The sequence below is a fragment of the Poecile atricapillus genome, chromosome 7, assembly GCF_030490865.1.
Source record: "Poecile atricapillus isolate bPoeAtr1 chromosome 7, bPoeAtr1.hap1, whole genome shotgun sequence".
Classification (NCBI taxonomy): Eukaryota; Metazoa; Chordata; class Aves; order Passeriformes; family Paridae; genus Poecile; species Poecile atricapillus.
In genome coordinates this window covers 17,000,819-17,014,584 of record NC_081255.1, presented here as the reverse complement: position 1 = coordinate 17,014,584, position 13,766 = coordinate 17,000,819, and the positions used below count along the sequence as shown (strand labels likewise).

Below are 13,766 nucleotides of genomic sequence, written 5' to 3'. Positions count from 1 at the left end.
CATGCATAACCTTACATTTGCAGAGGTAAATAAACAAAGACCACTTGGAACATTGGTGATGTATTATGAAAAAAATCTTGAAGGCCAATGAAATATAACAAAAAAAAAAAAAAGCAAAAAAAAAGACATCACAAGGCAGGATTAATTGTGTTAATACTCACCAGCCGAAATAGCTTAAAGAAATCAACATTTGCATACAAGGCATCTTCTACTCTTTGCAGACTGTCCTGGGACAGGGCACACATGGCCTGGTGTACAGAAGGGAGACCTCTTCGGCTGCTGAAGATAATAAAGCGGTCCAGGAGCATCTCACTGCAAGCAATGTCCTTCAGAGTCAAGCTAGGAACACCATAGGCAAACTGCAACCAAAACCAACATTTCACTTACTATTATGAAACTTGCACATTGCTCAGGAACAATTAAACATTTATCAAAAGGGGACAGTCTGATACCAGCCCCTGCTAATATTTTAATGAATGGCAGAGCAATGTGGTCAGCTAAAGCATCAACCCTTGAATCCCCTTCACTTGATGTTATGCTAGATCACCTTGCCTTCAGACACATTTTTCGTCTTCTCATTGGCGAGTTTTCCCTTCATTGCAAAAGCCCCTGTCAGTCATCTTCCCTTCCTCACTAAGCACACCTGAAGATGTGCCACCCATCCTTGTGGCTAAGGAGGGACAGTTGCAATTTGCTTGAAATTATTTTACCAGGACCAAATGATATTACTGCATCACTCTACCTTTTGTGTTCAGGTTAGTTATATTTTTGCTGTTACTTTCGCTAAGAAAAAACAAAAAAAGGGCCAATACCTCTGATTCTCAAGCTTGGTTTACCTCAGCATTCTATTTCACTATTGACTATTCCACTACAATGCTTCCCACAGCTATTATTCACTGTCACTCTGCACAGGCATATAGCCAGGGTTTACAAAGCCATTTTACATTAAATCACACCCATTTACTGTTTACCACTTGTAATATAAACATGGAACAGAAAAAGCCCAAATTTTTATCTTTAGTGTTCACTAATGAGAATGCATTAGTTTATAGTTAAACCAATGTAAATGCAGAATAACTCTGTAGAAACCAGATCTACATGAGATTTACATTGTTGTTATGGAATGCTCTTTGTATTCTATGAATTAATTAAACTTACTTTATAATATACAGCATACATGGTCATATAATAAAAAGTAGCTCTGGAAATTGCTTATAAGCTAGTGTTCCAATCCTTTGTCCATCTCCTTCCACAGTGCAAATTTAACAGAACACTATGATGACTGTAAATGCCTACTGTGTTTGAGATGAACACAGCCTTTCAGACAAGTAAGAACTATGCACTATCACAATATCATTAGACTAAGTGAATTTTATAAGCTGCACAAGAAAGAAACTGTAAAAATCTACCCAGAAAATAATTTTTTTAGAAAAATAATCTGCTGAACATTTCAGTCTCTAAGACATACAGATTAAAAAAACACACCACACCTATACCAGATCAGACATAGGTGCATATTTATTTCTTATCTAAGCAAATTAGGAAATTCATCATTATCAAGATTTTATACATGTAAATCTCCTATAGTTAGCAGCTAAGACTTGTTTGGTGGTGCCTGTAAAGAGAATATTTAAAAACACTGAGGAATGAGAAAAAAAAATAATTTAATTGCTTTGAAGAGTGGATCAAAGTAGACTGAGGAGTTATCCATTAAGTGCTTCATCTGTCAGAAGCTATCAACCAAAGTGCAAGTGTGGCTCTGGAAAGCATCCAGAATATGAAAGGTAGAGGCAGAGAGGTCTAGGATAATGTTGTATTTTATCTGCCATGACTTCCCTGAATTTCATCTTATGGAGCTGCAGTTGACAAAAAAAGAAAGGACTCTGAATTATACACAGATTGTATTTTGGAATTATGATGCAAAAAAAGGGATGTGAATTTCTAGAAGTATCTGAGAGACACTATCATCACTGCAGCTGTGCTGATATAAAGGCATTGTAAACACAAGTTAGACAGTGTGGAGAGAGGCAGAATGCAAAAGAAGGAATTCAACAGACAGATCCAGTCTATCTTCCAAAAAACCTCCAAAACCACACATCCCTGCCCCCCCTCAAATTGGAACATTTGAATTGGAATTAAGTTAGTTTATGTCAGTAAAATAATTTGCATATTTGCTCAGTCACTTTTGTCCTGGGGATGTGTGTGGTAAGAGCAGCAGTTTTTGACCACACGTGCCTCGTTTGGCATGGTCCTCATCAGCCAGTGTCAGCTGCAATGAAACTGGGCTGCACAGGGAGGCAGCCTGGGAGCCTTGATTTGTGAAATGAGGAAACAGTGACATTAACATCACTGAGAAGGATAAACACAGAAAAAAACCCAACAAAACAGAGTTGTTATTTACAAACTCAAACTGCATTTCAATAATATTCATGAACAGATGGGATTAGAAAAACATAAAACCTCCACCCTTCCAATTTTTCCGGTAGGCTGTGCTGCTGCCAATCTTTCCTGAACTTCTCATTGTGTTTTAACATCAGTTTCTTATCTTTATCTTAGAATGACTCAAAAAAGCAGGCCCTCAGAGGGAAACTTCAATACCTTTTTTTTTTTAATCAATGTGTCACTGTTTAGCCAAAGCTGGCAAGATGAAGTCCAAATTATTTTTTCAGCTAGTTGGCTGTTTGATCAGGTTTAGCTTTCAGCTCTGTGTGTCATTTCCTGACTCCCAGGCGGCTCAGACCTAGATCTCCAGCCAGCTGTTGGCAACAGCCAGGCTTTTGTAAACAAGTTGCTTTCAGGTTGATCAGCTCTGTGCCATCAGCAGCAGGGGGAAGGGGTGTACAGAAATGTGCAGGCAAACAGAGGGCACAGCAGCATGAAGAACTGGAGATCAATTATCAGTTGTGGATTAAGACAACCATAGATCTAGGGTCTAGTCGTGGCTCTGAAACTTCCACCTCAACCATGCATAAGTTCAGCCCAAGAACTTGCTTATCAAGAGGGGATATTGGAATGAAACAAATTATCCCCCACAGAAAATGCAATGTTCAATTCCTATTGAAAAGAATTCTCTCATTGTGGCTTTAAAATTATGTGTTTGTTTTTTCTGCATCATTTTCACCTGAAGGAAGTATTCACAGCACTTTCTTTCCTCATAGCCGTAAATCAGCTCTGGTGAAATGATCTTGTATCCCTATAATTACTGCTAGCAAGGAAACTGTATAGAGGACAGCAAAAGTGGTATTTAACACCGGATCTCCTCCAGCTTCCTCTAACCAACGCTCAATTTCGTTAATTTCCAGCATAAAGAGAAGTACATCTCTTTCTACATTAGCATAGAAAATACAGCAGAAAGACACCACATTCCAGCAGGTTTCAATCATTTTTTTTGGTGATGGTGTCGAAAACTTCAGTTCTGCATACACTGGCAAGCAGAATTTTTAGCAGTAGATGAATAAATGCCACTGGGGAGCTAATAGAGTCTAACACAGCAGCATTCAGTTCTCCTGACACAGCAGACCTCTGGTGTAGAAGAGGTTAGGAATGAATAGGGGAAGAGAAATCCAGCAGCATATCTGTATATATTCTCCTTGTCACAGCAGCAAGGAAGCAAATTTTCAACATCTCAGCTGACACGGAAGCGTGAAAATATGTAGGATTGTTACCCTGATAATCAGGCCTTTCGGTATTGTTTTCATAATTTCTAGCCACATTCCCAGGAAAGTATCTATAAACATAGGTGTTTATACATTCCATTAAAGATTTGCCTTTTGATGGATGTCTCTCATGGCCAGTGTGGTTGGGAAGGTGGTGACCTGACTATCCAATCCCTGGTCATTGTCAAAGACATATAAATACTGAAAGAACAAATAAACTTCCTTCTTCTTTCATCACACTTTGAGCTGCATCTGTGTGAATCATTTCGTGTCTGATAGTAACATAGGATGTATCAATTGGCACTGGCTTTGGTATGATCTTGTGGCATTTGATTTGTGATAAAGTGAGGAGAGGGGAGGGCTTCCCCAGGTACCAATCAACAATACAGCAGATAAGTGATTTGGCTACTGGTCACACCAGCTGAAACCTGTGATGCACAAAAGGAACTGCATGAAAGGTCATGAATACCCTCCCTCTTTCTGCCCACACACAGTTTCAGTATTTGCATTTTATGTGGCAGTGAAACAGAGGAATTGTCTTTCAGCCTCAGTTATTCACTTGCTTCCACCCACACTAATGCAGTGTAGAAACTATTCCAGAATTCCAATTCAGCAACATTCATTCATTAATATAGCATTCCTCACAGAGCTCCCAGCCACCATGCAGCAGCAAATGCAGCATGTACATGCAGAAGCAGAGACAGCCTGGACTTAACTTGAACCTTAACTGCTTCAGGAGGGATTTGACCTGCACTTTTCACTCTGACTTTTCTGAGCAGATCTATTATTCGATCAGAATCTAAGAAAGTGGCTCTGCTTCTCCACTTCCACCTATTCATGTGAGACAATACCAAAAAGCCACCATGCTGACATTAGGGCAGAGAATTTAAACTATAAACTAAGAACCTCCAATAGTTCTTCTCTCATCAGGACTATTATCTCAAAAGGATGCACAGTTTCATTATGCTCTTGAGTCAAATCTTCAGCCATGGGGATGGATGCAGAACTTGGCAGTACTGTTTCTTGACGCTTATTATTTGGGTGCAACAAAAGGATTTTGCTGTTTATTTAATACTTTATTAATATTTAATGCATACTCAAAATGTTTTTTAAAGACAAAGCAAACTGCTCTTCCTTTAGATTCATGAAAAAAAAGGGGAGAAATTGTAGAAACAACCCATAAGACATCAGTTATTCTGAGCCCAAGGCCTTCACTGAGGCTACTTTGTACATACAACTGGGAAATTCTTTCCTCACAGGTAACGACTTGGTAACTGTTAAACTCTACCCACCTGCTCAGGGCGCACTTGAGCATTAATAAGCTGGTAAACAACAAAATCTGTGAGGCCAACATTTTCTAGCAAGAAGGAAGTGAGGGTCTCCCCATCTTTCAAAATGTCTAGAATTCGTACTCCTCTTCCTGGATGAAAAAGAAATGCACAGATCAGTGAGATACCAAACAAAGGAAGTTGAAGAACAACTCATATCCTGGCTTAAATCTGCAAAAAGAATGTGCTTTAGCTCTTATACCTAGTCGTAACTAACTGGGGATAAAATTATTTTTGCAATTCAAAATCATTTTAATCCTTTGTTGGGAAATGATAATCAGAAAATTCTGAGTGCTCTGGCTCTGCGTATCTGATCTCCCAAAGATGTTTCAAACTAGGGCTACAGCAATGGGCACATAGAAACCAGCCCTGACTGCATTTGACAGCGTCTGATTTTTTCTAATGTAATGCTTTATTTGAAATGTTCAGATTCAAGTATGCTACTGTTCTTTGTGTCCTTTCTTCTGAGCCTTGTGTAAATAACTTTAGTCAACCCTTTACATTTACACTAATTTATCACTTGCTGTCAATCAATTTTTGTTAGCTAACCTTATTCTCCAGCATTTCAAAAGTGACCCTTGAAAATCTTCCATGAGAAAAAACTCAATTTCTTTACAGAAGCATAAAGTGTAGCTCATGCTTCATATTAAGCAAGATTAACAACTACTCTTCAGGCAAACCAGTGAGACCACACATTGTTAAATTTGACACATGTAAGAGGCCACCAAATTTCCCTGATACTGTCTGGAATAATACTCAAAATACCGCTGCTCCTAAAGTCGAACAGCTCCAATCTTTTAAAACTTGTCTTTGTTACAAATCTTATCAGTGAGAACTCTGCCTCGATATGGTGCAAGACAAAAGCTTGGAATCTTAATGTTGCTCATGTTCATCAAATGTTTATTATAAGTTTATTAAATTATACATTTATTAAAGGTGCCTTACACAGCATCCACAGACTTTGGTAAAGAATGCTTGAACAGCTTTAACTCTTCTAGTCTTTAGGACAGGCAATTGAAACTGACAGGAGCAGTGTGTATTCTACTGACATATGGAATGTAACTTTAGACATTTCTAATAAACATGCACTCCATTCTGTGAGCTGAGTCTTATCAGAGTTTCCAACTAACTTCCACAATTCCATCTGCACTAAGCATATTCTAGCCTGAGGCTACATGGCCTGAGAACTTCTTCAATTGTTTCTCCACATATTTATTCAAGCAGTAAACACTGAAAACAATAGCAGGGGTCTGTCCCTCATATTCTTACTGATGCCTTTCCTGGCATCCAGGCAGTGGGGAGGAAAAAGCACACCACAAGAGCACATCAAAAGTGTCAGTGCAAAGGGAGACTGGGACCAGGAATGAGGACTCAAAATGTAGGTCTGATTTCAGGAATCATTAAAAGGGGCAATCCCAACTCTGACATGTGTGAATTTTTCCTTTCTCAACTTTGCAGCTGTTCTATTAAGATTGTTACTCAAAAGGAATTGTAGTAAGCTATAAACACAGAGAACTTAAATAGCCAATCTTTCAGTAACTTTTTCTGTATGAAGAAAGGTGGTGATTTGTATTTTATTAGTTAAACTTCAGAACTGACTTTTTATTATGTTTTATATAATAGGAAATCCCAAACTTCTATATTTATTTTTTTTTAAGTAAAACACATTTTAAACCCCCACAGATTTGGAAGGAGCATTAGCATTGTATGTCACAGGATTGTGGGAATGTACTCTATATTTCATGAGTAAAGTTGATATGGGATGCAAAGGCAACTTCCTAAACCGTGGGGTGTGGCCCCTTAGCAATAAATAGCAAACCCATGGCATGTGATGCTTTTCCTTGCCTCTAAATAGTCAGGTTTGATTTCTATGGCTGGGTACAAACAACAGCTCAGATTATACTCAAGCTCTTGTTTACATTCTGGGGCATTTGGTTGTCTCACTCTTATTTACAAGGACATAATCCCTTTTTTACTTCCAATTATAAACCTCTGATAGGACAGTGGACCATGTGTATCAGATGGCTTATATACACCCTGTTAAAAATATATGGAGGGTGACTAATTTTAATAAGAATGCTATTCCTGTGACAAAGGATTTGAAAATGGGACAGATCAATTCAAAAAGCCAGACCATTTTTGTATCTTTAGTTTTAGGAATACCTTTTCAAATTCTGCACTTCATGTCCAAAAAATGTACAATCATACCATTCCCTGTTTTCCCCAGGACTGTGTTTTGAGTTTGGCAAGTTGCTTTAAATAAAAGCTAATGCAAAGTATTTGTGATTTGCAATTCTGCTTATGAGTTCAATGCTTTATCTTTCTAAACATATTATGAAGAGTTTCCTTCTTCACTGTTTCAAACCTGTTTTAGCTAAGACCATGAAAAAGTACCTCAAAGCACTTCTCTGAGTTATGCTCCTGCATATATTCAGACATGTTCCTAGCTTTCCATTCCTCTGCATCTTCCAGTGATACTTTCTCAGTGCTTCTGCTTTTACTGTAATAATAATTAATGACATTTCTTCAGCCACGTTTTACTTTGCATGGTGAGATATCTATGCTTTTCGAGTTTTGTCTACTGTTATTTCAGGAAGATGGTTGAAGAATGGAGCTGACTGCCTCTCTCCTTTCCCTCAAATGACAAAAAAAAAAAAAAGACAAAAAAAAAGTGTTTGTCACTGAACAGATTTTAACTTACCCTAACAGTAAGCAGAGACACAGTAACATGTGAAATATAATGTTGCCAGCCTCCACAGTAACTACTATCCAGCTCTCAGAAGGAAAAATTAAATAGTCTAAAGGATATAGACACAATTACCTGCAATTCTTTCAGGATTAGTTCTCATTGTTTCCATGAACTGAGTCATAATGATCAGTTCTTCCCAGATTCTTCCAAGGTCATGAATTTCAGGGGCTTCCAGTAAAAGCTCCTGAGCATCTTTATATACCCTTGCAAGGCTGAAAGGGGAAATAATGAAAAATAATAAGAGTGGTGACTCTTGAGACCCTTTCAAGTAAAAACAAAACCGAACAAACATGCTGGTCTTTCATTAGCCATGCTACCTTCCCCAGACAACTTGTATCTCACAGTTAGAGTGCAAATCTGCCCTGCTTCTAGCCCAGGCCCAGCTCCAGCAGTTGTAATGGGGCACTCTGGGCACATGCTTAGCCTAGCAAGTGATGTGGAATCAGCCACAAAGAGAAACATCCTTCCCCTCACCCATCAGTTCCCTCCAATTTGTGTGGCTCCTTCAGAATATTTCTCCTAGGAGAAGCAGGAAAACACAGGTAGCAAATAGTCACAGCTGTTCAACTACTGGTTCTGGGTTAGAACATGCAGATCAAGCAAGGATGCACCAAGATCCTGCGTTTATGAACAAGCATAAAAAATTCTTACTATCAGGTAAGACCATTACTTTTTTAACAGTATTATGTTTTTCCATGCATGCAATAGTATATGTCAGTCCACATGACTCGTTTTAGCTTACAGGAAACAACAAACAGGAAGGACCAAATTCCTTCAGAAAACACAATGAATTTACTTCTGCTGTAGTGCACTGAATTTACTGCAACTGACAAAGTAACAGTTTGCTCTGTAACAAGCAACCTAGAAAAGCTAGAATGTACAGAAAACAGAACTTTCTAGCTTCACTGTGTACTTGATTGTACCCCACCAAAAAATGTTCCACTGACTATTTTAAATCCTGTACAGTAGGAACAAAAGGGAAAATGGTAAATTAAGTCCACATTACAAACTTTCAAATGACAGGGGTTTCAATGGTCTTCATGTTATTTTATAGCTCATGAATTTTAACCATTGGATGCTCCAAAGTGGACTTTGCAACAGGGAGATTTGGAGGATTTTTTTCTATTCAGGCTGACAGGGGTTTTTTCACTCTAAATCCGCTATACTTTCTTTCATGACTCAGCTGTAACAAACAATGCAATAAAACACTCCCACAGCCCCCTTTTCAGTAATAGTCTGGAAAACTCCCACTCTCCTATTTTGCAAACAAGCTTAGTATCTCAAGGTTATGTGCTGATTAAAGTCTCAAAAGTATCTATCAAAACCAGGGCTACATGAGAAGTGGCAGTGCAGGTTATTTGCTGCTACTTCATCAGAGATCTCATTCAGAAGGGACAACTCTGATGATGAGAAAAGAAAGCTTAGGGATTCCATGCTCTTTTATCAAAAAGGTTAGTCCTAAGACATTCAATGAGCAGGTTCTTACAGATTTTATTAAGTGAACAAGTGTTCCCTAGAGACTTGCACTGAAGTGTCTCTCTAAAAGGCCCAAACCTACCATTGTGAGCTCTGTTGCAACTTTGCTGACCATTGTCAGCATGAAACCAAAGTGTTAGAACTGAAAATTTTTGCCTTCCACTGTTTGCACACCGGTATTATTACCTTCCCTTTTCATTCATATCACAGAACAATTCTTTAAAATTCTTTAAATTAAATTTAAATTTTAATATTCCTTGGTGTGGTGAGAGACCTTTCTAAGCAAGGTGAGGATACTCCAGCCTTTCTCCCTGCATCATTCATGCCCAAGAATGCCCAACAGGTGTCCAGAGCAGGCTATCAGCAGCTCCCAGCAGGCCTGGATTGCTGCAACCCAGTGTCACACATACAGCTCTACTTACATGGAATTTTTGTAGTTGGACACTACACCTGGACCCTCTCCATGGGTTGGGCTGCGGAAACAGGGATTGTTCATGTTACAGAAGATGCCATGTAACCATGGCAGTGTTCCTGATGATGGCATGGCCTTGTTTGGGAAGTGACCTAGAGTATTGAAACACAAAATAGAAATAAGGTGTCTTTTCTAATGCAGCCTCTGTGAATATAAATAGCGTGATGAGTTGGCTCTCTACAGAAGTAATGTGATAGGAATCATATAGGTTTATCTTTTACTGAGAAAAAAGAAGTCACCAATATAAGCAATATGGCTGTTTTCAATAGAATTTGACTCAGAGTAACGTGAAATGCCTTTAAAATAGGTAGTGAGGTAGTACTTTCTCAGTACCAGTATTATGAAACTCCAAAATTAGATAGCATCTTGAGATCCCAGGTAAGTCTGATCAGAAAGCATCTCACAGGAAAACTAGATTTATTTTTTTTTTATGTCCTCACTGATAAGTCTTACACTACATGGCTACAAATAACTAAGCTACTCGAACTGAAGTCTGTTCTTTCAGCTCTGGACAGTAACAGTCTGCAAACAGGCCCAAATACTTCTGTCTGAGAGCACTTGGCCATTACCTACAAGTCAGATCATGATAACATCTTGAACATTCTTACATTCGTGTTGGCGATACAGTGGATTAGCTTTCCTCAGCCAGACGAGCACAAGAAACAATGACAGAGGCCATACAAGCTCCACCAGAAAACGAAGCTGGAAAAAAAGGAAAAAAGTAAATTAAAAATAAATTTTACAAGTAGACCACCATAGAGTCACTAGGTGGCCAAAAGGATGGGACCTCCTCTCACAGCAGAAAAGCCCAGTGCAGCATGTGCCCATGGCTATCCTTTGCCTGTTTCACCATTTGAAAAGGACACCCAAAAGAGGATTTCATCAGAATGACATGAAGCATCACCATGAATTCAGTGCTCAGTGGCTTCTCCACCTCTTCTAAAGAAATATCTAAGCATGCTGACTGGGGTAAAAAGAGGCAGCAGATAGTGCATGACTCTGCAACAAGGATTAGATACAAGAGACTAAAGGATTTTTTTAATCCACACTTTGACACTGCTGGGCTCATTAGCAGGCTATTATTTGGGTAAGCACATTGTGCTTACCCAAAGGTAAAAGACTTCAGTGTAAGCTTTACATACTTTGACCTTTACTTTTTCTTTTTTCTGTCATCATTCATTTCAATGTTATTCATTTCCTAATACCTGTAGAAATGTAGAAATGTATGCATTAAGATCAAACACCTTATTCAACAACAGAAGACCCCATCAAAGGCCACTTTTTTGCCCAGACCTTTCAATACATTTACAACAGTCACTGCCTCCCGTGTCATGTCAGAAAATCAAGGGCACTGCTTTACCACAGAGCAACATCCTGCCTGGTTTTCAGTCTGTTTCCTCCACCCCTGAGTTTCAGTTTGTTTTACTGCCTCTGTGTGTTTTGGCAGAGGTTTGAAACTACAGTCCTTTGATCCTGTAACACAGGCCTTGGGCTCTGAGGAGCAGCAATGAGATTTTTGTGTCCAGACACATGGCACGTTTTTGCTCTTCCCTGTAACAGCCAGGACAAAATATCTTCAGAACCAGGATTGTAGTGTATGCACAGGAAAGCCCTCCTTGTTTCTTTACCTTTGCTCCCTCCTCCCCAACCAGGTACCAAATATGGAATAATAATGCACATTATTATTCCATAATAATAATAATGCAGAGCCAAAGACAAGATGGGCTACACGTGAATGTTGTTTTGGGCAAAAGGCACTCCACAGCATAATTAAGAACAGTTTCTGTGGAGCTGCCCTGTTTTTCCACTAGAATTCTGTCTAACAGCTTTAGCGAAACACAACATATTTTTACAGCAAAAGGGTAGAAAGTTTACATCAGGCAACAATTCGTTATTTCGTATTTTTCCTCTTAAGGGTTTCCTTTCTAAAACAGAACAGTAACAATAAAACCACCCACCACCACCAAGGAAGTTATGCATGCCCGATCTTTTTAAAAGCAGACAAAATCTTACCAGCAGCAAAAGGCAAATGACACAGTTATTAGAGAGGGAAACCTGACAGCTGCTGTGCACAGCTCAGAATACAGTGTTACAGACCCTTCCCAGCAGGGTCCATAAGGTCTGAGCAAGACCCATTGCCATCCATTTGGTAAACCATTTGGGACAAGCACTAAACACTCATAAACTCAGAGGGGCAAGAACTGGTGAGACTCCTTGGTCCACCTTTGCTGCAGAGTTAACCTGTGTTAATGCTCAGATGTTGATTCTTTCTTCATCCCCAGGAAATACAAAATCCTCAGACTTGAATTTGGTAGTGCCTTTCTGTCTGAGTTAACTAGTTTGGAAAAGATTGAAGTCTGAAGCCCAGGGGAAGCTTTATTTTGACCTGGTACACAATGTGTTGTGTGGTAAGAACAGACCAGTGCTGTCAGGCCTCTGATTCTTTCCTGTAGACCTTACCCAGAGGATACAAAGGTGTCTCAGAATTCACTAGAAGTATCAGAAAGCAGCCCATAAGCCTGCAGAACCACATGATAAATAGCCAGGAATCCCAGCAACATGCACAGAGAGAATTGTGATGGAACAAGCACAGTGGTAAGACCACATAAATGTGAGAAGCTTAAATTAGTTGTGGGTCACCTGTTGACTCTGCAATGAAGTCATGCTGTAAGATGAAATATCGTAAGATCTAAGAGGATTTGAAACTACTTAAAATATTTCTGGCTTTTGCTTTGCTTATGTCATTCAGCCATACTAAAAAAGACACAATCTCTCTGAACTGTAAGGTCCTAACTTGAATCACATCTAAGAGCAGCTGAGTGTGAAGAGCCAATCTAAAATTAGGACTCAAACCTTCCTGAGCTGAATGGTGCTCATGATGTTTTCTAACAACAGATCTTTTTATGTGAAAATATATAAATATTACTACCCACAACTCTTCTGGTACACAATATTATTTGTCAAAGCAAATCCCAACACAGCTATTCTGTGTTTGGTGTGTAAAGAGCAGCTTTGCAAACTGCACCAGACAATATGCCAGACAACAGGCCCCTACAAAAATCACATGTGATTCTTTGAGGGACTTGAGAGTTTTACATGCTGATAAATGTACTCCACTTAATCCAGTGCATAGTTCAAACCTGTAATCCAAAGACCAATATTTTACCTTTTGTCTTCTCCGAAGGATCCAATTCTTCCAGAGGAGAAGTCTGACTTGCCTAAAGAAGTTCATTCTTCTGCATCAATACTTCTGGTTAACCTGTGGAAAAGGATGCATTGCCACTTCTCAGCTGACAGCAGAAATGGACCTTAGAGCAAAATAACAGCTTTCTGTTCTTATTTTAAGATCATGTTATCACAGAGATCGGTTCCTTTCATTGTCTGCACCATTTAATTTTGCACTTGATACACTATCATGCATGAAAAATCGTGAGTTTCCTTTGTTTGGAGGCTACTTCCTGTGACACATTTATCAGCACCAAAAAGCAGTAGAGAGGAAAAACATCCCTTTTGAATAAAAAATGTCATGAACATTGAATTTGGCTATTAACTAGGACTTGTGTGTAATGAAGGCAGTTAATTGTTGCATCATTTATCACAATAAATCTGTGGTTTTAAACTAATTTTTTCTAAGAAAAGATGGATTTCCTACTAGACATTAGTTTATATAAAACTGTTTCATTATTATGATCCAATTAGGTTTATCATTCAGACATGATAAACGTATATTGATTAACTGAGTGTGAAATGGAGTTTATAAAAGCAAATACATTCTGTTGCCATTTCCTTAAAAAAAATACAGGATTTCCTATTTTTATGTTTTCAAATTCAGCAACTCCCATTACATTTTAGTAGATATACCACAGAATTTAAACCATTGCATGCTCTGTTTTTCAGGTTAATGACTCTTTATAATCACCAGGAATTTTTACCTTCAAAAGAAAAAAGGAAATTTTACATATAAATCCAAATATCAGATAAATGGGCCTGTTAAAAAATAAACAAATCATTTAAATTTGCTACCTGCATCAAGTTCCTACTTTATTGTTGCTTTATGGGATTTAAATGATTGAAGAGTATTTTCT

General features: G+C 38.5%; 1 protein-coding gene across 1 annotated transcript in view; it reads right to left on the bottom strand.

The window, feature by feature from the left end:
• ABCA4 (ATP binding cassette subfamily A member 4) overlaps positions 1–12,913 on the bottom strand; it is a 66,470-nt gene extending 53,557 nt beyond the window's left edge. Inside the window, exons 1-6 of the mRNA XM_058843075.1 lie at positions 12,848–12,913; positions 10,290–10,383; positions 9,632–9,773; positions 7,806–7,945; positions 4,949–5,076; positions 162–359 (exon numbers count right to left, since the gene is read on the bottom strand). Coding sequence (XP_058699058.1) covers positions 162–359; positions 4,949–5,076; positions 7,806–7,945; positions 9,632–9,773; positions 10,290–10,383; positions 12,848–12,913 — 768 coding nt within the window. The remainder of the gene's footprint in view (positions 1–161; positions 360–4,948; positions 5,077–7,805; positions 7,946–9,631; positions 9,774–10,289; positions 10,384–12,847) is intronic.
• Between the last annotated feature and the right edge of the window lie 853 nt (positions 12,914–13,766).